Source organism: Corapipo altera, unplaced genomic scaffold (assembly GCF_003945725.1).
Source record: "Corapipo altera isolate COAL_440 unplaced genomic scaffold, ASM394572v1 65, whole genome shotgun sequence".
NCBI lineage: Eukaryota > Metazoa > Chordata > Aves > Passeriformes > Pipridae > Corapipo > Corapipo altera.
Window position 1 is genome coordinate 10,267,364 of NW_020884891.1, and position 25,003 is coordinate 10,292,366.

The 25,003-nt window shown below is 41.3% G+C and overlaps 1 protein-coding gene across 6 annotated transcripts in view; it reads left to right on the top strand.

The window, feature by feature from the left end:
- Positions 1-23,981, top strand: part of LOC113948121 (prefoldin subunit 3) — a 41,047-nt gene extending 17,066 nt beyond the window's left edge. Inside the window, exons 9-26 of one of the 6 annotated variants that reach the window (XM_027645465.1) lie at positions 237-322; positions 1,361-1,484; positions 2,144-2,280; positions 2,560-2,663; positions 3,529-3,675; positions 4,138-4,197; positions 4,311-4,421; positions 5,254-5,370; positions 5,486-5,516; positions 6,014-6,134; positions 8,007-8,030; positions 8,158-8,214; positions 8,539-8,646; positions 18,278-18,402; positions 19,424-19,490; positions 19,950-20,048; positions 21,789-21,927; positions 22,814-23,981. In XM_027645465.1, coding sequence (XP_027501266.1) covers positions 237-322; positions 1,361-1,484; positions 2,144-2,280; positions 2,560-2,663; positions 3,529-3,675; positions 4,138-4,197; positions 4,311-4,421; positions 5,254-5,370; positions 5,486-5,516; positions 6,014-6,134; positions 8,007-8,030; positions 8,158-8,214; positions 8,539-8,646; positions 18,278-18,402; positions 19,424-19,490; positions 19,950-20,048; positions 21,789-21,927; positions 22,814-22,884 — 1,728 coding nt within the window. In that variant the 3' untranslated portion in view covers positions 22,885-23,981. Of the gene's footprint in view, positions 1-236; positions 323-1,360; positions 1,485-2,143; positions 2,281-2,559; positions 2,664-3,528; positions 3,676-4,137; positions 4,198-4,310; positions 4,422-5,253; positions 5,371-5,485; positions 5,517-6,013; positions 6,135-8,006; positions 8,031-8,157; positions 8,215-8,538; positions 8,647-9,188; positions 13,589-14,571; positions 14,653-18,277; positions 18,403-19,423; positions 19,491-19,949; positions 20,049-21,788; positions 21,928-22,813 lie in introns of those variants that run through there. The other 5 variants (XM_027645461.1, XM_027645460.1, XM_027645462.1 and 2 more) reach the window with 5 other exon arrangements.
- The last annotated feature ends 1,022 nt before the right edge of the window (positions 23,982-25,003 follow it).

A 25,003-nucleotide genomic window follows, 5' to 3' on the forward strand; every position in this document is an offset into this window, starting at 1 on the left:
GCAGAAGGCAGCCTGTTCTGGGGGAATCCTTCCTTCATGTCTCTGTGTCCCACTCCTTTTAAAGAACCACTACTGAGTGGATAGGATCTGGATGTGCAGGGTGGTAGCAAAACCCAAGGGCACAATTATTCATGTGTAAGTTTTTATTTGTTTTTCATGGGTGAGAAAACTCATCTGTGTGCTAAACAATGAGGTGTTGATTAGAAGCAATGTTTTATAAATACTTTTAATTTTAGGCACCCAGTAGCTTGCTTGAGGCACTGGAACAGCATTTGGCTTCTGTGGAGGGAAAGAAAACAAAAGAAGTCTCTGCTGCCAGCAGGTGAGCACCCAATGAATTACAACAGTGCCAATACTTAATATTTGTCAGGATTCAGTCACTTAGTATTCTTGAATTCTATTCACTTCTGAATATCTCTTCCTAGAAATATAAATGAAGCATCTAGTGGATATTAGTCTGATAGCTTAGCCATGTTTGAAATCTAGGCATGACTGCATGTCACTACAGCCTGATTATGCTGCAACAAATCACTGAGCCGAGACCTTGTATATTATTCCTTTTAGCTTTTACTTGTTTGAAGTCCTTTGATTTGTAAGATTTCTAAGGTATTTGAATTTTGATATCCTTCTTTCCCAATCAGATGGTATTTATCTTTATTGTCAATTGTCTACCTTTCAGACCATGAATTTATGTTAACCTGCTCATAAAAGCTCTTCAGTCCCTTCTCAGAACAGCCAAATTAGCTTAGATGTTCTGTGCTGACAGAAATTGTTATTCTTTCTGTCAAGAACGGTGTCAGTATTGTATGAACAGTACTTCTGACTGAAGAGTGAGAGATCTCTTTTGGTACAGACATTCCCACACAGAAATTTGGTAAATATTGATAAATGTATCAGTGTGAACTACATTCCTGAGTTACATTCTCTTCAGATTTTTTTTTTTTGCTCAAAAATTTGAGGATTTGCTGCCACAGGATTCTGCTCAAGTGTGTACTAAATAGGGAATAACTCTTGTGCTTTGATTGCTGTTATATAATGTACAAACAAGCTTCCTGTGCCTCTGCCATTTGAATAACATTCCAGTCTAGTCTAGATGACTTTAAAGAAAAAAAGACAACTGGTATGTTCCACATTTTCCAGTTCCTACCCACTGAAACCTGATGATTGATTTTGTATACTCCTGCTGCTTTGTCACCAAACCCTGTTGTTGAGCTTTTTTGTACCAGAGAGTAAAGGAAGAAGTGACTGGGGGGAGAATGGCACACGACTAGATAAGGCATTTGATCATTAAACTGGAAGTGATGTATACCTGATTTAGTTTTTTTAATAACTAAATTTTTTTTAATTATTACTTTTTTAGAGCTAGTGCCCTATCCAGTGCTGTTTCCTCACTTGCCAATACAGGAATGTCATTCAGCAGGATGGATGAGAAAGAAAAGCAGCAGGCATTGGAGGAGGAACAAGTTAGACTGCAGGCCCTGAAGGTATGATGTTTTTAACAAGTTCTGTTTTCCAAGATTTTTTTGTTTTGAATACAGGTTAGCATAAGAGAGGTGAGGAAGCTTGCAAGGTCACTCAGAGAGGAACATCAGCTGTGTATAACATACACCTGGGCTTTGACCTGTGCTATATCAATGCAGTGGACATATCTAGAGTAATGAGGGATGTAAACCTGAAATTAGTGTAGACAAGATTATTCTGTTGCCAGCTTAAGAGCAACACCACCTGGATATTAGTGGGATGTACATTTTCACTGATTTCTGAACGTCTGAATTGAACTATGAAGATCCATAAAGTAGGGAGATGCATCTTCCTGAGCAAAGGTCCACTGGCCTGTTTCTCTGAGTGGCTCTGGAGGGTATCTAGACTGTAGCTTGACTAGAAGTGGTTTACTTCTAGGCAGGTGTGGATAGCTTAAAAAATAATTATTTAAAATATCAAGTCTCACCTTGATTTTAAATTACAAATACTCTTTTATCTGTGATCTCAATTACTTTTCTATTTTCAGAAGAATAACTTTACAGAAGAATAGCTTTTATTTAATAAGGCCATAATTAAAACTTCTTCTTGGAAAAGATGTTTAGGACTGAATGGTTAATAAATTAATAAGACTAAAATCCCAACTGTCTATCTCATCTTTCAGGAGCAGCGATTAAGAGAGATTTCTGTGGTATCAAATTCCACTTCCACATCAGCATCCCCAAGCACTTTATCAGGAAAAAGTGTGAATACCACTGTAGCTGTTGACCTCTTTGCTGCACCAGCACCCACAACAAATAGGTGAGAGATACTTTGCTTTCTGAAGGAAGCAGAAATTACTGCAGTGCCCTGTAGCTCCACAATGGCTGTAAAGCACCAATCCTAGTTACTTGTCAAGTACCTTTTGCTGATGCATTCTTTGGGTATGTTAAATGCTAAATTATGAGGGTTTGTACCACTGTTATTGATGGGCTGTTAGTGAATAAGAGAAAATGAGATTGGTGTGAGTGTTCATGTAACACAAGAACATAATGCCTGTTATGTATCTTCATATTTCTCTCTCTCTCATTTCTTATTCAGCATGCCCAACCTTTCTAGTGATCTTTTTGATCTTCAGCCTGCATTTGTTCCAACTGTGCAGAGTACTCCAGCTATATCAACATCAGCAAGCAGTGCTTGGGGAGGTGAGCTCATACCTTGATTTGACTGTGTTAGTGATGGGTGACTTCTTAGAATACAGGAAGAAAATACAGGATCAATACTTAATTGAATCCGCATCTTAAGTGTTAATTACTCTGCATCCAAACATTTGTGTTCTTGACAAAACATAAAGTAAATCTGAAAGCTCTGGCAGACTTTCTTTAACATGTAGCAGCAGTGTTGATGTCCAGTAGATGGAATGAAGGAGCCCTTCAATAAAGGCCAGAAAAAGTGTAACTAAAAGTCAAAGTGTAAAAATGCTGGGAAATATAAACTAAGCAAATGTAACTGAAAAGATGCTGGACTAGTATTTCCATTTCATTAAGCAATATTTAATATACTTTTCATTTAAAAGGTACTGCTAACTTCAAAGTTCTTGTAATAAAGCTGTGTATCCTAGTTTCTTGGGCACAGCATTCTCTGTACCCTCACCCATCCTTCCAAAGAATGATCAGATGTCAAAGAAATGGCTCAAATGCCTAAAGAAGGCAATGTTAACACCATGGTAAATGTTGATATTTTAATAGGTGGACTTGATAACCTTATGTGCTATTTAAAAGATAGATTATTGAAGCCAAAAATGTAGTATCTAACTTCTTTGATTGATACATGTTCTGTCATTCTCCCCTTCCCATCCAATGATAACACTAGAATTATTTTCCCTAAATAGAGAGAGCTATTAGGATTTTTATCTGAAACTAAGAATTTGTATCTAAATAAGCTGATCACAAGGGGTAATATATACAATTTGACTTTGTCTAGAAATTCTCATATTTCAATCATTTCAGTCTGTTTTTCTTTTCCATTATTTGTACTCTGTATTCTTTCCTTCACTTCTGCATCTGAAAGGTCCTTTCTCGTCTTCAAATGGTTGTCTTGGTTCTCCACCTCATCTGGACATCTTTGACATGAAGCCAGTTGAAGAAGCTGTAAAATCTGCCACCCCTTTCATCAATTCTTCTTTTTCTTCCAAACAAACGGTGGAACTATTTAGTGGTAAAAAACCAAACAAACCCCATGTAATTTATTTGCAACTGGAGATAATAATAATGCTGATAAAAGTGGGCCATGTAATCTTCTTGTGGTTTGAGCCAATTTTCACTTTTGATTAAGAAGTGAAAATGGTGCATTAATTCCAGGTGTAGTAAATTATATGTTTCCTTAAACTTTTATTTCTGTAGTTGAAATAAATTATTATTTTGTTCAGTTTGCCCAACATAGATGTCCTAAGACTTGCAGTGTTGCTGGAATTTCTGCAGATTTCTTTCAAACTGCATCCTCCTTTCTCTTTTGTAATGGGGAATGCAGGAGTTTACTTGGCTCTTCAAATCTGTAAAATAAAAAAATCTTTTTATAATATTTAAGATTTTTAATTTTTAAGTCCAGAGTTAGTTCTTGCGTCTCCTCTTCCTTTTTCTCTTTAAAACTGATCTTGTTTTCTTCTCTCTTTTTACGAAGATGACTTTAGTGGTCATAAACCTACATATGCTTCTGTGTATCATCCTCTGACTGTTGATGGTAATTTAATTTTTTTGGTTTTGTTTTTTTTTTTTTTTTAAACTTTCTGGTTTCACTGTATTTAGTGGTGTTACTTCAGGGGTGTATTTCATTACTCAACTCTTTTTTTTCAGGTTTCCCTCTTCATTCAGCTCCTCCAAGTACCACCTCTTCAACAATTAATGTGGACTTTGATGCTGTTTTTGGAGCAAAATCTTCAGCACCAGAGTACAGGACTGCAAGTGGTAAAAACTGGCTTATGACTAATTTATACCCTACAGGCAACAGTTGCTTAACAATTTAGCATAATTGCTATTGCAGTTCAAAATTTAATAACTTAATATATTTGCAAGGTGATTATGGGCCTGATAAGAGGCAATCAGTTCAGTTGTAGTTATTTGCTTTAAAATAACTGTGACTAATTTCATCCATTGTGTAATAATGGTTTCCTCTCTTTCTGGGGGAGCGAACTTTGAACGTGACCCACTGGATCTCCCTTAATGGGTAAGCTCATGTTCCTTTGTTTTCAGTGCTTAGGACTTCAGTGTTTTTTCTTGCTACATGATGATGAGTTCCCTCTGACTCCACTGAGAGGCATTGTGCTTGCAGAAATGCAAAACTAAGTGTGTGTGTGTGTTGCTTGAAGAATATCTGAGTTACAATCTTGGTCTTCTATATAGTAAAGGAGCTCTTGTGTACATTCAGGATACTGGCAGTATCATGAAAGTACCACTGTATTGAAACTAACTTTAACAATCCCATTTCTTCTGCAGTTTTAGAGGAGATTTGTCTTATTTTGAAAATGACATTAGTGTCTGTTGAAGTACAATTAAAGATTTTACTGGATTTGTAGCTACAATATAGTATTTCATAAAAAACTAAGAGGTTAAACTCTGCTTCTGTCCAAGTCTTAGACACTTCCAGCATGTTGAACCTCCACATAAAACTACTCAAATTACTTAGTGTTCTGTAAAGAAAATATCTCCCTGGATTATGGATGTCTTTTGTTTAAATGAAATGTAACCATTTTTGTTAACAGTTGCTTTTGTGCTCTTGGTTTAGCTTTTACCTTTCTAGATGATGTGTTGCAACCCACAGTACCACCACAAAGTCAAAGAGCCACTGTAGCCAGCCAGCAAAGTGGAAAAATTTTGGCAAATGACCTCGATTCTTCACTTGCTAATCTAGTGGGAAGTAAGTATGAATCTTTTAAAATTAACTTTCTTATTTGTTACTGAAAGCAAAACAAGCTTTTCCCCTTCAGAATTAAATATGTTTAAGGATTTTCTCTGTTTCTTTTCCCAAACAGATCTTGGCTTTGGAGGAACTCCATCCAAAAAGTAAGTGCATATATGTTTTTAGAGTGTTCTCACATGACTGTTTGATAGTCTCTGGCACAGATGACCAGCACTAACATGGCAAGAGTCTCAGGTCTTGAAATAATCTGAAATAATCAAAAACTGTATTGAAACAGTGTTTGTGGTCAGTCACCATAACACAGTCAACCTCAACTTTTGAAGTAGTTCACTTCAGTTTTGCAATTGTTGTATTTTTACTGAAGCATCGTGAAAGATCTTGCAGTTGCATCAAACTCCAGTTAACCATTGTGCCATACAGTGCAGTAATAATAGTTTACTTTTAACACAATCAGAACCCCCCAGACCTCATACTTACTGAAGCAGAGATACATAAGTAGTTACTGGAATCCTGAGTGTTTCTCCCACCCATAGATTTCAGCTGTGTACATGTATTTAAGCATGTTTTGGTTTCCCGTTATGTTGTTGTTACTCTTGCTGTTGTCCCCCTGTAAAAACTAATACCACAATTTCATTTTTAGGTCAGACATGCAGTGGTCCCAGCCTACAGAGAAAAAACTTACTGGTGGAACTAACTGGCAAGCAAAAACAAGCACATCAACCACATGGAACCCGACTCCCCTACCCACCATTCCACACATGGTAATTTCTGTACTATGAAATCACACTTCATTGTAGCAAATGTTGCTTCTCTGCTCGAAATAACTTCAAAAGAACAGCCAAGGTGTTTGGGACAAGACTGGTAGCAGGGGGGGGGAAGCTGGTAGGATCATGGAATCATGCAGAATGACATAGAGATTTTAGTATGCTTTATTTCCCTTCACTGTAAAACTTGTCCATTAAATATTTATGTCTCAAGGGAAAAGCTGATTACCTATCTCAGTTCATAAGTTCTTTTTGGATTGAAAAAAATTATCCCAATCCAGAATATTCCTGATGTGCATGTTTGAGATGCTCCCGCTCCCCTTCCCAGGCACATGTGCACACATACACATCCTAAGAATGTGTTTTAGGGGAAAACTGCTGTTCCTTCCAGTTTTTGCTCCTTTTTCAGTTTTATCACATGAAATACTGCTGCAACCCCTGTAAGGCACCTTAATCCTCAGGTCAAGCAGCACTTTGGACTTTTGATAATGCTCAAGAGCAGCTTCGTATTTTTAACACAGTACAAAATGCTGAGTGGATCCTTTACAGTTATTTAAATGAAGAGTTTTCATTTCTTGGAGGGATACTTGTAGGCAGCTGACTTTTCTTGTGCTTTTAGAAGAGATTTTTCAAGTATCTTGTATACATACAAATACAAACTTCTGAAACATAGCTGCCTTAGAGGGAAGTAGAATGTTCATCTCAGTTATATGTACAACTTAGGGTAATTACTACATTTGCTATGAATTTTGGACTGCTGTCTGACTGCATTTTGCAATAAGAATAGCTAACCTCTAATGCCTGTTTTCCTCATCTTACATGACTGTGCTCATTCAGAATTAGCAAAGTTGAGTAGAATATTACATCCAGTTTTGGACTCAAAAATGAGACTAAAAAATTTAGATGAGGGTGTCTCAGTTGTATGGCACTTTCATGTGAGTTTTTTTGAGACCACATCATCTCTTTAATCCCTCTTGATGCTCTAGAACATGTTGTTAGAGTACTGATGCAGTGTGGATTTGAAGTTTGTGGTTTTATTTCATGTGTTCATGTTTATTACTTTGTGGTCTAAGCATTTGAGTGTTTTGTGCCAGGTGTCTGCTCAGGCATTTACGTGGAACTCCAGCAATTGATGATGCACAGATCTAGCTCAGCTATGAGCACCTTTAGAATCTGTGCCCCAGTACTGAAAAGCTCTCCCTGTCATGGCTTGGCCTGTGGCATTCAGGGTACTAACCCTCCAGTTCATATATCACCTGCTTACTATTCCATAGCCAAGTGTTTTGTTTAGCACTCAGTTTCCAGTATAATTAGCACTGTTTAACAAAGTGTGGCAATATGAAGAGCATGCATCACTGTGCCTGTGAACATAACCTGATATAAGGCTTAAGATACTCTTCATTTTTCTTCTTCCATATTGTGATATGTTGCAGACATTAGATCTTGGTATGGGGCAACAGTCACATGACTAAACATCTGTTGCTATTTGCTTTTTAAGCGAAATGGTCACTGCCTTCCTTGTGTTTTTACTATGCCCTTCTCACACATAGTGGGAGGAAGAAGGAATATTTCATGCTGTGCCCTCTAAAAGCTTCTCACACACGTGCTTGTGCAAGGAATATACTCACATCTGGCTAGGTGTAGTAAAACTTCTAATTTTTCTGTAAGTCATACTAGTGGTACCTTTCTAAGCATAGTTACTGATGTTACTGTTCTTGCACTTTTTGTCCTCCCACTTTGATTGTTTTAATACATGAGTTGAGCATAGTTACAGACTTATGGTACTGGACTTGAATCCATCCCTTGGTTAGAATTTCCAGTTTGAATACCTATTAAATAATTTTCTGTCTTATCCTTTTGCTGTGCCAGAATGGAGTACACTATCCTGGATATGTAAGTTGATTTCTTGTAAATATGTTGGTTATTTCAAGTACTGAAAAAATGTCTTTTTCAAAGTTTTATATATAGTGCTAGTATGCATGAGTTTCTCTAAAATATATCAACATTTTCTTGATTGAAGGTACCTGCTCCTATCACATACCCATTGACCACACCTCAAGTGCCTGTATATGGAATGGTAAGAAATGTGATTGTTTTATATTCCTGAAAACTAAGTTTTCTCCTCCAGTGGGTTTCATGGCATGCATTATTATGTACAAACCATTCTGTAACTTCAGTATATTGACAATATTGTTTGAAATCTGATAGCTTTTTAACACCCTGCATTGAAAGAGATTACTCTAAATTTTATATAGCAGGTTTTTTAAAAGCTTTGACTTTACACTCTGTGTGTGTGTCTATATGCTTATTTTCTACTATAATTAAATGCAAAAAGAAGTATCTTGTGGAATTAGTTTGAATTTTATATACTTGTCTTGTGGGGGTTTTGTTTTTCTAACAGGTACCTCCTCAGGTTGGAGCTGCTCCTTTGATGGCACCCCAGTCAATGATGTATACACAGCCTGGTCTAAGGCCAACAAATCCTTTTGCACCTGTTTCTGAAACTCAGGTGAACGGTGTTCTTTAACCTTTGAAACTTTAGTCTTGGTAAAAGCAACTAAATACTTCATGAAGAGCTGCTGGTGTAATTCTGTGAAAGTGAGGGGCTCCTCAGCAGCTTTTGATGGTCAGGAGACAAATTCAGATATGAGATCATACAATTGCAGGAAGCAAGGAAGAAATTAGAAATGAGAGATTTAGTGGTTTATCTCTCACTGTGTCAATATTAAGAAATTGGGAGTGGTGAAGATCTGTAGGTTTCAGACTTCCTATGACATTAGCTGGATAGTTGGTTTAGTCATACTGACTAGAGCAGTGTTGAAAGCTTCCTGAAGGATCAAGGGATGGGGGAGTGAAAAAGGCTTGGACAGAGGTCATTGAAGCTGGAGAAACTGTGTATTCCTGTCATCCTGTCTCTCGGGGGTGTTTTAAAGTGCCAAAGCCTACAGACTTAACTTGTAAGTAACAAGGCAGTCAAATAGATTCATAATTCTGAAACAGAGAAAGCCTGTGTTATTTAAATGGCATTAATATGTTATCTCTGCTTCACAGATACAGTTTATGTAGAGCCACCAAAGCAACAAGATGTGAGAACAACCAAATACTGGTAAAAAAACGAAAAGACTGAATTTCAATCTTTCCATGATGTATTCCTGAACAGGGCAACTGTTTTTACCCTGTATAATACTATTTTGAATTGCAATGCTTTAGAGATTCTTGTTTATAACAGTCACTGCAGTGTGAAGTCATGTTTGTTCCCTGATTTTATTTTTTTTTTTTAAACTGCTCAGCAGAAAACTGTATTTTTGAGGTTGACTCAGAAGGTGCAAGCTGGATTATCATCTTCAAAGCCGAAGAGAAGGTTACATGATTGCTCTACAACCTTAATCATCAGTGGATGACCTTGGGAATTGACTGAGGATGTCAAAGCTATTTATTTTCTCCATAAATTCTGTGGCTGTTGTAACCAAGACACAACACAAATCAAGTTGAGCAATAAAATTTTTATGTGCTCTAATAAATACTCCGACAGAGCAATGCTTACATTATCATAAGGCCAATGTTGTGTGAAATCAGACAGCTTTTTCACATTAGAATAGCTTATAGTAATTTGCAAACTTTATAATGTGAGTTTGAAATGCTGTGAATCAACAAGACACATACTTATTACATATATATATATATATAGTAAAAATAACAAATTGCTCCATTGATATATCAGTGTTACAGGGGAGTTAAAAGAGCCGGGCTCTGATGTGGGCTGCAAGTCTGTGATGGAGGAGGGGAGACAAGTGTGTGACAGAACAGCACGTGCAGCCTGCAACAGGAGCTGCACTTCCATCAGGTACCTTCTCTGCAGGTGGCATCTTTCATCCTTCAAGGAAGAGTAGCTTTGGGAGCCAGTGCCTGTAGGTGTCCCCAGCCTCAGCACACGGGAGCAATCTCAAAATCCTGTTGCCAACTGCAATCGAGACAAGAGATCCAGTTCTTCTTTCTAAAGTCCATTAGGTCAAAAGACTCAAACCTTGCAGTCGTGCTGACACTTGTGAACTGGCAACTGGGAATTATCCAGCTGTAGAGAATAGCTTGTGCTGCTTTTTTGAAATAAGAACCTAGTTGTAAACCATATAAAGGTAATTATTTTTAAATGTGTAAATATGTGCAAACTTTTAGATAATCGTTTCTTTGATGCTGCAGTAATCTTTTTCTTCTGTAGTAATTTCAAGGTTCAAATGCTACGTTAAGAAATCCAGACTCTTTTTGAGAGGAAAATCTTTTAAATCAACTAATTTATGAGGTATTGCTGTTCACAATGGGTCAGATGTGTACAGACTTCTGGCACATCTTTTGTATTAAGGAATCTTCCTCCAGAACTGAAATTGGCTATGAAAATGCCTTATCTTGTATTTTTCACTGTCTGATAAAAAGCGATAGCATTAAAAAAATCCAATAGTTCTAATAAGTAGATGGAACTGGGAACAACCTTTCCTCCAGAAGTTTCATGGCAGAACACAATGAAAAGCTCTCCCATAAAATTACTTCTAATGATTAATATTAAAGCTGACTTTTCAAAAAATGAGTAGTTTTCTATTGTTACAGTAAATAGACCTCCAGAGTAGTAAGTCTTTTATCTTTTGGAGAGTCTGTAATTGCAGAAATGCCTCTGACTCTGACCACAAATGCAGGTAGGCCTGAGAATCTTGTCTAACTCTCTGGTAGAGAACTTCTAAATTACAGCATATTCCTCAAAGTGGGAACATGCCTTCTCTTTTTCCCAATGCTTAATTCTGTCCAAAGAGTGCAAAAGCAGTATCTCTTAACCCTATGGAAGTATTTTTGCCAAATGAAATAACATAAAATAAGCAAAATAAAACTCCACTCCCCAACCCTTGGAATCTGTAACTGCTGATTTCTTGGGAAATGTAACCTTGCAGAAATTTAAAACTCAAGAGTTCCTTGATTTTAAAAGAATTTGGACCAGTATATGGCAATTTAATGTTCAAGTTTGAATTACAAAGGGCTTCAAGCTTTAAACCACCTTTGCTGGGTTGAACAACTGTACCATTTTAAGCCAATGAGTTCTTCAGTGCCTATAGTTGCCCTCCACATGACGAGGGAATAGATGCCATTTAGAGTAAGTCATTGTGTTGAGGGGACTGTTCATTTAGGAAGTAATTGAATTCTATTGATTTATGCAGCAATGCAAAGTCTTGTGTTCAAATTAGACCAGTACATGTAGTTATAAATGTCTGGGCATTAGTGACAGAGGTGAGAGTGCTACAAGCAGGCAGTTCCATGCACTGTAAGCTGTTAGGTCTCCTTCTCATACTGAGTTGTATAAGTAATAATTAATTATTTTAATAAAATATGCAAATAAATGCCTGGCAAGCAGTATATATTTGTTATAACTTTATTGCAGAGCATTCTGAATATCTAGAATGTACTTGGCTCAGAAATGGATATAGTACTAGGTAATAGTTTGCACTACTTCTGATTTGCTCTGGATCTTTTTACTGGTTCTTTGGTTAGCTTTCTTGTAGCAAAGCTGTCTGATACCAATTTATTTAGTATTAAAAAAGGAGAAACAGCCACAAAGTACATTCTGAAAACTTTATAACCTACCTTCTTTTTAGTCTCCTTCACAGTGTTTGATACTTTGAAACACAGCATTCAGTTTGATCCCTGTGAAGGAAAGGTTGCTTCTCTCTGCACACGAGTGCACAGGACTGGGTTTTGCCAACCTCTTCCTCGTGCATGTATTGGAATGCATAAAATGGCAGAGTGTATGTTTCAATAACATAATTCATACATAAGAAGTGAAAACCAAGGACTTGGGATGCTGTCAAGGCTTTTATGGCTCAGAAAAAAACCACCCAACACTTTGAAGACCAAGGTTGTTCTTGAGGGGTGACTGTAACAGGCCAAGGAGCTGCAAATAGAAGTTATGATGAGTAAAACGATGAAGAGAGATGTATAGAAATGTGACTTTTCTTTGTTTGGTCAGAATCACATTGTGAACACTTCAAAAAGCAGGTAACTAAGATGTCTGCCTGAACAAGGAGGAAGACTCAAAGTACTCCATGGGCTTTGCATTATTGTGCTGTAGTGGGTCATTTGAGCCACACTGGTGGGAGCTGGTGCTGCTACAGACAGGCTGTCCATCATGGGATGCAACACAGGGTAACTTCTGGGGCAATTGGGAAAGGTGGATTGTGTGAGGCCTGTTGGACTTGAACATGTATCTCCTTTTAAATAACTGGGGTTTTCTAATGTTCTCTAGATATAGTTTGACTTTGCCTCCAAGAAGTTACTGATTTTTTTTTTTTATAAAAAATAATAATTTTGGACATGTGTACTAGAGAAATCTCAGTTCTGTGCCCAGTGGTGGAATATTTGTAGGTAAAAATAACAAATGGACTTTGGGTTTAGAAAAAACAACAACAACAACAACCAACAGCAAAAACCACACATACAAAAGTAACAACAACAAAACTTCTGACTGCCAGATTGAATACAGGGTGTATCCCCAGCTGGGTTTTTTGATGTGTGGCAGGGAGGGGGAGGGGTTTACAATTAGAATAGTAATGCACTGTGGATCGGTGCTTAATTTGTACATAAAAAGGAAAACTTTTTGTTTTGGGTAGTTTGTATTGTAAGGACAGCATCTAAAGGCACTGTGTATCAGTCATCTATTTCCATTTAAAAGATTATATTTTTGAGCAATGGAAACTGTACATGTTATCATTTATACATTACTGATAGGTAGGAATAGAGAAAACCTGTTGCTATGACTCTGAAGATGTATCTGACTTGTCATTGATCTGTACATTGCTGCATCACTACCTTATACAGATTCTCATGCTCATTTATTTAAGGAGATTGTAGTAACTGGTACAGTTACAACAGGAATTGTAACGTCAAAACTTTCAGTATATCTCAAATGTGTATCCTTGTAGTTAAGTTTAATCCTTTACCAAATGTTTGGCTGGAATTTCATCTTGGAGCAATGACACAATCGGTGCTGGAACAGATTTCCCTCACCCCAACCCACACTTTATTTATTTGATAGGTCTTGTTTTGTATGTTATGTTTTCCCCCATGACAGGTTTGTGCCTTTTATTGGATATTTATTTAAAAGGAGCGATAATTTAGGTTGCTTTTTTTCAGATGTATTCTTGTACAGCTGTTCCTTTATGTGAGTTCCTTCGTTTTATAAGAATACAGAATGTGTGGAATATACTAGCCACAAACTGGAAAAAAATTTTGAGGGTTTATGTTCTATGAATAATTTTTTTAAAAAGAAGCCTAAGCACAAGACTGGCTGTGTTGATATTTTAATTGTGGAACTTCACAATTTGTTAATACGTAAATTGTTTGTTTTTTAAAAACTGCTCATATCCAATTATTTGATGAAACAAGTTTTGGAAAAAAATAAACTTTGGCACATGCAAGATGTGTGTATGTGATTATTTTTCCATATGTTCGAGGGCTTAAGGCTGTAATGTTGATAATGGCTGAATTAGGGTGTTTGAGTGCCTCGCTATGCCTCTGCATTTACATTGAAGGGAAGGCTCCAGGGAGAACTTAGAGCCACTTCCATTTTCCACAGGGGCTCCAAGAGAGCTGGAGAGGGACTTGGGACAAGGTCCTGGAATAATGGGACACAGCAGAATGGCTTTAAACTGACAGAGGGCAGGGTTAGATTAGATATTGGGAAGAAACTCTTCCCTGTGAGGACGGTGAGGCCTTGGCACAGGTTGCCCAGAGAAGCTGTGGATGCCCCATCCCTGGAAGTGTTCCAGGCCAGGTTGGATGGGGCCTGGAGCTACCTTGTCTGGTGGAAAGCGTAGGCACCTAAAGAGTAGGACCTGCACAGAGGTGACCTCAGGCTCTCTGCTGAGGTGCCTTGACCACCACCAAGTTAAATGTTTGGCTTTCTCACCATTTCATACCCTGAAAGTCACAACAGCAGAGGAAGTGTAAAGGTTTTCATAGCTCTGTGTGTTACCCTGTAAGAAGTCTCAACACCAAAAAGCAGCAGCCTTAAAGACCGGTATTTTTAATAGTTGTGGTTTTGTTTCTGGAGGTTGCAGAGGTTTCAGTTGGGAGTTTGGGCTCGTTAATAGTTCATTCCTGTTGTGTGACAGCTGTGTCAGTGCCGAACGCCCGGAATCCACCACTGAACTGCCAGACCCTCATCCAGATCCATCCTCTCCTGCTCCCTCTCCCGCGCCTTCCTCGGCCCCGCCCCCTTTCCCAGCCGGCCAATGGGCGCCGTCCTTTGCGGAGCGCGGCCCCGCCCACCCCGACGCCGACGCCGCGCGCCCCTCCAAGACCGGCATCCAATGGGCGGCGGCGCGCGCGGCGCCGACGTGATGACGTTTGATCCGCCGCGTGCCGGCGCGGGGCGCGCGCGCAGCGTCGGTTCCCCAAGATGGCGGCGGCCGGAGGCGGCGAGGCGGCGGCGCAGGGCGGGCGGCGCGGCCCGCTCGGCATCCCCGAGGCGGCCTTCGTGGTGAGCGGGGACGGGCACCGGGCAGCCCCGAGGTGGCCGGGGCACGGGAGCTGAGCGCCGCCAGCTGGCCCCGGCCCCGTGAGGCGGCACCTCGGCGGGGTCGCGGCCTGGCGGGCGGGCGGTGCCCCCTCATGGCCTCAGCCCTGGGCATTTTCCTGTTTGCTCCCGGCCTGGTGGTGTTAAGCATTAATGCACTTTACGGGAAACTCGACCCCCGCGTTAGGCGTTACCGTGTATTTACACGGCCCGGCTCAGGGTGAGAGGCCACCCTGTCACTGTGCCCCGGTCCCTCCTCACCGGGCCCCCGCTGTGCCACCTCGGGCAGTGCGTGCTCCAGGCACCTTCCCCGCATCTGCCTCCCAGAGTCCCATGTGTGACTGCTGAGCAGATTCATCCTTCAGAAGGGACCATGTGTCCTTCTTGAAAACCAACAAATGTGTATCTTTCGGAAAACAGGCTGAACTTGTTTATCCAACTCTAAAAACTGATGTTCCAAGCATTTGATGATTCTCTTGACTGGCTGAAAAGGAGGAATCATTGGCTTGTGCAGTGATACAATCTCACAATTGTCTGCTGTTTGCGTTCTGCTGTGAGTAGGCTCTTGGTGCACCATCCTGATTGCTTCTTTATCTCATCTGATCAATAAGTATTGATCAGGGTGGCTGTCCCTGGCTGCCCTGGAAGTGTTGAGGTCTGTTCATTGTGCTGCTTTGTTACTGAGATGTTCTTGGACTTCGAAAATCTGCAGTTCTCAGATCTCTTATGTCTTTGGCAGAGCTGTTTGGACTGATCAGATCCGACTGCTTTTATAGAAATACGTAGGTTTGACCTGCACTGTGGTTTTCCAGGTGTAGTGCTTTTCCTTCCCAGGCATGGGGCCTCACCAGACACAGGGTACAGGACACTTGCTTTCAGTGCATCCAGATTCTCCCTTTCCTTTAAGGTTTTTCAGCAGTCATTGGGCTCTGGCAAATCTTACTGGGCTGTAAAACAATTGCTGCTTGCAGCAAACTTCCTTACAGCCCTTGTGGGACTGGCACAGACACAAGTGGAAGGGAAGGGCCGTGTCTTCAGCTGCCCTCTGAGACCTCACTGATCATGACAGAGGAGAACATGTGCTCTGTGTTGGCTCTGCAGTGGAGGTGCCACCCTGGCAGGAAACAGGAGTTAACCAAACACTTTGAGGGCATGTGTCACATCCCTCATTCTGTGCTGGTGGCTGTTGTTGCAGCTGCTGTGTTTGGTTCTATGTTGTTTCCTTCTCTTTTCTTTTCCTTCAGAACATTATATCCTGTCATGATGATAAAAACTTTCTCATCATTTGCTTGACATTTCCCCCAGCACACACTGCATGGGCTGTGTGAATCTTGTCTTCAGAGGTTTTCTGTGAGTGTCTTGGTTCCACAGAGGCTCTTCAAACAGTTTATGGCTGATGTCTTGTCTGAGCCATTGATCTGTGAATTCTTGTGCCTCTCCAGGTTTCAAGTGACGTTAAGCCCTGGCTCAGTGTTTTACTGGAGTCTTAAGAAACACTCCAGATAGAACTTCCAGCTCTGGTGGGTCTGAGCTGTAGCCCAGATGTTTCCAAACAAAAAGCCTTCTTTGTTCTGCCTTCTTCAGCAGGGGTGAGGATGCAAATCTGCAAACACGTGTCTCCTGTCTGTTCCCTGCACATGCCCACAGGTGCTGACAGCTCTGCAGAGGCAGTGCCTGCAGTGCTCTATTTGGGTCATCAGAAGATAACCATGGGCATGAGTGGGAATGTGCTTCCTGCTGCACTTCAAGGCTTTCACAGAGCAGTCCTGTGCCTTGGCTTGATGTTTGCAAAGACTGTGTAATAGCTACAGTACAAAACATGGTGTTTTGCCAGTGAATTTTCTTCCTAAAAAGATGGAGATGAGTTTTGGCAGGTCCTTGCAGAACCTGTAAGGTGATTCTGCAGTTGAGGTGCTGCAGGATATGTGACAAAGCAGGGAGCCTTGATGGCATTTACACCCAGCTGTGCCTCAGAGCTGTCCTGTCCAAGCTCAGCCTTGCAGGGGGAGGTGGGTCCAAAGCCTGACCAGCAGCCTTGGAAGCCCCAGCTGGAAAACCTGGAGGGTAAATCTGAGTCCACCTTGGATGGGGCATTATGCAGTGGAAGAAGATCACCAATCTGCAGGGGGCCTGGATCCACTTCCCAGCATCTTTGTTCCGTGGGGACGTGGGTTCTGTGTGTGCACACAGACTGAGCTGGGGCAGAGGGGGGTGCCAGGCAGGGGGCTGGGGGAGCTGAGCCCACTTGCCTTTGCTTTCTGCCTTGGGTGGTTCACACCAGCAGAGTCACTTCCACAAGAGGGACTTTCATTTCACAGTGTCCTCAGGCCTCACTTCTGTGACCCTTGCTTTCTTTGTTGGAACTTCTCTCCAAGCTTTATGAGGAGCAGGAATGCTTCCTGGGCTGTTGGTGGGGGGTAGCTCAAGGCATTCCTTGGGCAGTCTGGGGTGTGGTCTCTTGAGGTCAGATCTGCCACCTGGGCCATGCTGTCTGCTGCAGTCTGTGATGGAGTTTGTGTTTCTGCTGCAGATTTCCTTAATGATAAGGAAGGTGAGGACTTTTTACCAGACTCAGTAATTTCACAGTGAGTTTTTTTAGCCAAGAGTGACTCCAACTCCAACTCTAACTTTAGGAGTCTTAATGAGGGGAAGCAGCTGCATATCTGGTGTCGCTTTGGTAAGGTATTACAGTCTTTTTCTGATGTGAAACTTCTGGAATGGAGACTCTGAGTTCAAAAGGAGAAGCTGAAGAGGCCTGTGGTAGGACTTCCATGGGGTTTTACTGAGCTCTGCAGACAAATAAGGGCACAGTTACTGCAGTGGGTGAGTGGGGTCATCTTGAAATGTACACGGGTGAATGTTGGCAGGCCAGAAACACTCCGGCCTGATGTACCTTCCAGAGGCTGGGAACGTGTTCCCAGGCACATGAACTGCTTCCTGGGAGCCTGAAGGAGCTGCATGCCAAGGTCAGCATCCTTGGCAGGCTCAGGCCTGTCTTCTCTGGCAGCTTTTCCAGCTGATGGTAGGACTGGCTGGAGTTGTTCTCTAGAGGTTTCCATGGCTTCCTACTGACTGTAGAAGGAGCTTCTGAAGCCAACCTGTTCACTGTCACAGCACCTGCCTGAGCAGATACCCCAGTTTCCCCTCTTTGTGTCTTTCTCTGTCACAACATTCTTGATCAGGCCATGGTTCTTTTCCTTCTTCAGTTTTATCCTAAACAGCTCATAATCTGATTAGCCACGGAGAAGCATTATCCTGCCTTACAGGTAGGAAACCCAGGTTTAGCCATGCTCCCAGGACACCTGTCCCTGTTATCATTTGACATTGGCCAGGACTGAAAGCACCACTAACCAGGTACCAGCAAATACAGTTATGAAATTATGCTTAGTTCCCTACCAAAAAAGGAGTGTAGGGGGAAATTAAAAAGTGGCTAAGAAAGAAAACTAAATGACTGTGTACTCCACTCCAGAAAAAAAGTTGTCTATATAAAAACCCCTCTAGATGTAGCTGCAGTAAGATGATAACATGTCTGTGTCTAGGATTTCTGTAAAAGTTTTCTAACACTGAGGGTTTCTTTCTCCCCTTAAAGGAAGATGTAGATTCTTTTATGAAACAGCCTGGAAATGAGACAGCAGATGTAGTTCTTAAGAAGTTGGATGAGCAGTATCAGAAGTATAAATTTTTGGAACTTAATCTTGCTCAAAAGAAAAGGAGGTAAGTCATAATTTTTGCAGAATTGGGAAATGTTTAGCACAGTTCTGTTTGGGTTTTTTTAAATAAATCTAGTTTTTATTAAATATCCCGAGAAATAAAAAGGTGATAATAGGAGAGCTAATATTTATAGTACTTTTGGGAAAGCCCAGCTTTTTTCTTCCCTCTTCCTGAAAATTACATGTAAAAGAATTAACAGTGTTGCTGAATAGGTCCTTAGCCCTTAAGGCCAAGAAGGACTGTTGTGTCTCTTGGTTTTGGCAGCCTGGTGTAAATGAGAATATGTTTTTATCCAGTGTTTACTGTGCCAAGCCTGTAACTGTTGGTTAAGTAACCTCCTCTCTCTCTGGTAGCTTCAGGCTTGATCTGAAGCTAGGTGAGAAACAAATTGTAATTTAAAGGCTAAAATCAAAGCTTTAAGTAATATTCTCTTTAGATGAAGCTCCTTTCCTGGATGTCCCCAGGATCTCACCTGGAGCCCTGCTCTGGCAGTCACTGCTGTGGGAGCCCATGGGTGGCTGGGAAGGCTGTGGGATCTGGTGCCTGTGCTGGTGCTGTCAGGAGGGGGATGCCCTCAGCTCTGGAGAGCTTTGCTTGGGACAGTGCTCAGTCCTGTGGCTCTCAGCTCCCTGTCAGAATAGTCTGTGAGCCTCAGGAGTGACACACTTGTGTTGTTTTACGTACAGCGGTTTCTATCTCTGCTTCTGCTGAGGAGATTACAAATCTGCAAAAATGTGCCATGTTAGTTAAAAGGTGTCTGTTACTGTTACTGTGGGTTGTTGCAGTCTGAAAGGTGAATGGGTTGCTGTGCTTTGGGAGCCAGCAAACCTCAGTGTGGTGGGAGGCAGGTGAAGCTGGAGCTGAGCTGCCTTTCCATGCTTTGTCTTTCAAACCTGCATTTGTAAGCCTGTTAAGATTTTCTAGTTTTAAAAGGGAGGTTGGATTGTATAATAAAACTGATCACTTGTTTAGGAAACTCTGTGTCTCTGTAAAATAATAAATCATGACTGTTGTTAATTCACAGGCTAAAAAGTCAGATTCCTGAAATTAAACAGACATTAGAAATTTTAAAACACATGCAGAAGAAAAAGGTAAACTATTTTGAATATCTAATGAGTATGAGAAAAGCTAACTACCTTTCCACCCTAACAGAACACATTGCAAGAAATGTTTTGGAGAGCACACTTAATATGCCTTAATAAATAACAGAATTGTTTTTAAAGGTATGTAGTACTTTTTGAAAGCTAGTTCAAAAAAAGTTAATGTTTGTAATGAGACTTCACTTTTAATAGTGTATAGATTGCAGCTAAGCTTTGACTTCATCTCCATTCTTTATAAAGATTTCTATGTTGTTTTTAAATATATCTTTTTTAAATGCATTATTCTTGGAGCTAACTTTAATGTTGAATTGCAATTAGATAGAGTTCCACCCAAGTTAATACTGTATCAATGGCAAAAGCAGAAAAGTGTGCTCTTTACTGTAAGTTTTATGTCTTTGACATAAGTTTCCAGTGAAAATAGCAATTGTAAGTTTTATCATTTGTCTTAAGGATTCCACACAACCAATGGAAACCAGATTTTTATTGGCAGATAATCTCTACTGCAAAGCTTCAGTTCCTCCTACAGATAAAGTTTGTTTGTGGTTGGGGGTAAGTAAAATGGAACTTTCTCTGAAACTGCTTAAATAACTTTTAAAAGGCTTGTAAAAGGAAGTTTTGGTTGCTGTCTCCCCGTGGTTGTAGTGGCTGTGGGCACCATTCTTTCAGGGGTGTGTGTCAGAGCTGTGCCCTGGCAGCAGAGCTCATCTAACAAGACAACTTCAATGTGCTAGTGAAAGTTTCATGTTCTGTTTTATTTGGTGCCTGAACAGTAACACTTCAGAGAATTGTCATTTTGCTGGATTGTTCTTTCCAAAAACTTTATTTATGTTTTCCTTACCACTTCCATCACTTTTTGGTTCAGATTACCATCCCGCATTGCCTGGGCTGGGAATGTGCCCAGCAAAATAGCTTAGTTTGGCAAGTAGCTTCCCATCTTCTCTGTGGTATTCCTATTTAGCATCTTGCTTTCCCTTTTCATGCACCTTTTTAGGGAAAGGTGGGGTTTCTGTTGCTCACAGGTACCTGACAGCATTTAGAGTGGAATTTGCACTAAAGCCAGGTGGGATCAGCGCTCACACCCCAGATTTCTAAGGTCTTAAGGAATATCACGTTGGGGTATTTTGTATTTAGAGGCTTCCTGATATGTGGAGATAACCTGCTGATGCTTATTTTGAGACTTTTAAATCACAGATGTTCCTAAATCCCAGTGTTGGCTGCCAGAGAAACCCCTTGGTTAGCACAGAAACATTGTTTACACACATGAAGCATCCAGACTAATTGGACAGTTGCTCCCAACGTCTCCTACTTCTGTCATAAAAAGAGAAGACTTTTGTGATACCTCCTTTCAGGAGACTGTCTTCAGAATTCACAAACACCAGCTTTCATGGGGCATCCCAGGTTTATTTCATAACATCAGAGAAAGTTCATCCTATTGACAGTTCACGTTGAAGCAATAATGAAATGTCACAAGCAGTTACTCTGTGTAGGTGTTCTTGGCCTTCTGCCTTTCTCCTCTGTGGTGCTTATGGTCTGTGTGTTGGGCTGTGTCTGTCACTGTTACTGGGGCAGCTCTACCTTCCACTTAGTTTGGACAAGAAAGGCTTATCCAGCTCTGGCAGCTCTGCAAAGCCTTCCCTGGAATCCTGTCAGTCCCAGCACACGGCTCTGCTCAGGGCACAGTTCTTGAATGGGACAAAGCTTCAGTGGTGCATCTTCACCTGACATTGCTCTTTTATCTCTTCCTGTGGTAGCTTCTTACTGAAATAACCATTTGTGGATTAAAAACCAACACCACAGACAGGACTTCTATACCTGTTCTATCTTTAAAGACCTGTAGTAGCTCTTGTTGCAGTGCCAGTGAGCTGTTTGTCAGTATTCCACACAGAGAGCCTGAGGTTAATCTTGAGTCCAACAAAAACTGTCTCTAGAGTTGTGTGGCACCTGAAAGGTGCTGCTGAGAAACACGAGGTGTCTCACTTTTCAGATATGGTGAGGGTGAGATGCTCATACCTAAAGGGCTGACTGTGATCCACAGAGAGAGAAATCCCTTCTTGCTTAGCTATGGGAAGAGAACTTCTTTAAGTCACACTAGGGGAACTTATTACTCAGTCACTGAAGGGGTGGAGGCCTTGGATTCTGGCATTGCCTGTCCTGAGCCTTGTTGTCTTGGCTTGTCAGGACAGTCTGTTGTTAATGTCATAAGTTATAAAAACCAGCCTAAAATAAGTTTGGCATGCCTTAGTCCTTACAAAGCAACAGTAAGAGCTTTTATGAATCTTTCTTTTTTAGGCCAATGTGATGCTTGAATATGATATTGATGAAGCTCAGGCTCTGTTAGAGAAGAATTTGTCAACAGCCACGAGAAACCTCGATCTTCTAGAGGAAGACCTGGATTTTCTCAGAGATCAGTTCACCACTACAGAAGTCAGTATCCTTTTTGTTCCTTTGTGGGGGAAGAGGTGTATGTGAAAGCCAACATCCAGGTAACAACCAATGTCCTGATGTGTTTTTATCCTAGACTGGCTGCCCTTAAAATTCTGTAGCAGCTGTGAACTTAACCTGTTCCAGCAGTGCAGTGGAACGTTGTGTTTGCAGGGCTGAGCTGAGGGTCAGTGTGTTGGAGGTAGCAAAGCTTGTGTTTGTGTCCCCATGAAACCTCCTGCAGTGGTTGCAACCCAGACTGACTCTGGGGTGAGTTAGAAATGTGAATTGGTGCTGTGGATTGATGTCCAAGTGGCCATTTCAGAGGAAGTGACTCAGACAAGCTCTCTGGAGCTTGTGAACGTTGTTCTTTGGGCTGTTGCTCATCACACCCAGTGCAGCTGCCTCCAAGCTGCAGCAAGCCTGGGGCTGGCTTAGGCTGGGCTCAGCTTTTTTTAATAAGTGTAGCCATCAACTGAAGCATTAGATTTAGTAAATGAAGGCACAACTGCTTGTTTTTCCAAGTTGATAGTTAAGCTGTCTTAGTGCTGCAGGAGTTTTGGATGCCTGAAATAGGCAAATGCAGCTGGTAAGGGCAGGGTGACTGAAATCAGCAAAGAGTAGCTGTAAGTAAAACTAAAAATGTGCTTCTCTGCAATACTTGGATATTGGTTCTTTAAGTAATGGTATAAATGCTGTAGTTACCAACAGTTACCAACATGTTCCTGCATGTGAGGCTTCACAGCAAGTCAGCCCTTTCATTAAGTGGTTTCTATACTGACTGTTACAAATAAGTGCCCAGCTTTATAACCTACTTTTCCCCTTTTTTAACAATCTTTTTTTTTCCCTCTTTTCTGATTGCATGAGCCATTTCCTTAATTCCACACCCTCAGATATGGCCAGAGTTTATAACTGGGACGTAAAGAGAAGAAACAAGCAGGACCCTTCCAAAAACAAAGCATAGTTTTGCCAGTTTTAAATGTGGTATCGATTTCCAAATATTTTTTATTTAAACACCCCCAAACTTCATTCGGGACTGATTTACTTTCAGCATTTCGGTAAATGGTAAAATATATAAAAACTAATGGTGAGCACCATTTTATTTATTTGTAAACTCAAAATTTGGTTTCATGCATGCTTCATGAAAAGAATTATTTGAAAAAGCACCACACAGTCCAGCAAAGGACACAGTATTTTGATCAGACCAGTCTGTCATAAATAAATTTCTACCTGAAAGCCTGTCTGAAAAGCTGAGGGGCATGTGTGAAATGGAGCCTGACACTGTAGTGGGTTAAGGCTTTGCAGGGCTTTCATCTCTGTGTACAGCTGATGGAGTTAACCTTGACTTGGGCTGGGAAGACGTTGCAGCTGTTCTGGGAAACTGAACAAATAGAGTGGAGTCTTGGATTTTGTTTCAGTCAGTTGATGGGCAGCATCAGTCTGCAAAGCATTCCTGGATATCCGCTTTGGATAAACTCGTTTGTAGTAATTATGGGTTAGCTAACTGCCTGTTACTGAGCCCTCAGCACTTTACACACAGCAGTTTGTGATTTGTCCTCAGCAGTGGTAAATGGAGTGAGCAGCACAAACCATGTCAAGCCTGCAGGAGCTCTCACCTCCTTCTTCCTCATACCTGTGCACACGTTGCTTGTTTTGGCAAACACATTGAACAAGGACACCCCAACACCGAGAGCCTGTGAGAGCCCCCATTTCCAACCCCTTAGCCCAAGATGTCCAGTTCAAATGTCTGAGCACTGTGTTAGATCGGGGTGGCTGACTGGAACGTGACCTCTGGTGTTACTCTTGGGAGTATTTTCTTGGTCCTTCCGAAGCCTTGCAAGATTGTTGCCTTTTACCTCTGCAGTTTCTTTCTAAAACAAAATGCTCAGTGGTGATGTCAGTGGCTAATATTCACATTCTGTGACTGAGAGTACAGGTTTCACTGCAAAATAAATGCAAATGTTAACTGTTCGATCTTCATGTAAGAAACAATATACCTGTAAATTTTTTGTACTTTTATTTCATGATATTAAAATAGTAAAACTAAACAGTTGTGGCAAACAGCTGTTTTTGTGCATCTTTCTTTGTGTGAGAGTCATAAATCTGATGTGTGATCTTTTATAATGTTTCCCTCCCTTAATTGGGGCAGGGGGGAGGTGAAAAATTCCGTGTAAGCAGCAGACGTGAAAAGTGTGGCTGCTGGATCCTGGCATGAATGAAAGGGGGACTGTGAGTCAGCACATCTGAATTGGTAACTGAAAGCAAGTGATTTACCAGCACTCTTCCTGTCAGAGAGCTGCAGGGAAGGGCAGAGAGCAGGTAAACCCTTAGCACTGTCACCAGTAAGTACCTGGGCTGGGCTTCTCTGTACCTTCCCCCAGGCAATGCTGTTTGTTTCAGTATCTGTGGCTGCAGCAGAGAACATGGAGCTCTAATGGATTCTCCAACAGGCATGTGCTGTGGCAGGGAGGATGAGGGGCTGGTCAGGCTGCTGCTTTCCCTTTTTTTTTTTTTTTAGCATCAGCAATGATGGAAAGGCAGCTGCAAACACGTCCTGATTTCTCTTACAATTTTCAGTTTGGATTAATGAGATCCCAGCAGGCTGAAGCGAGTTCCCTGCCTCAGGCTGGTCCTAAGGCAGCAATTGCCTGCCTTTGTTGTGCACAACAAAACGTCCAGTTCAGCATTTTTGCACAGCAAAAGCAGCAGTGAGCAAAATCAGCTGTGCCACTGCCAGGGACCTACTGCTGCATGTAAGGGGGAAACTGGGTGACAGCCTTGGAGCTGAAACTGCTCCTGTGTTCAAAGGTGTCTTGTCTGCAGGGGGATGGGAGATGGCTCTGGCCATCATAACTCAGGTTTTGGGGTTTGTGTGTTTGATATGAAGTAAAAGAAAAACCCCCAAACATCACAGACGAGAGCCCAAGGTTCCCTATGACCAACCCTTTTCCAGGTCTGCTCTGGCCTGTGCTGTTGAGTCTTTGCTGCTCTGTGTAGGAGCAGCAGGCCAGGCAGGAGCTGTTGTAGCTGCTGTGCCCCCACTCCTGCCTGCTGCTGACCAGGCCTCCTAGAGGGGCCAAGAC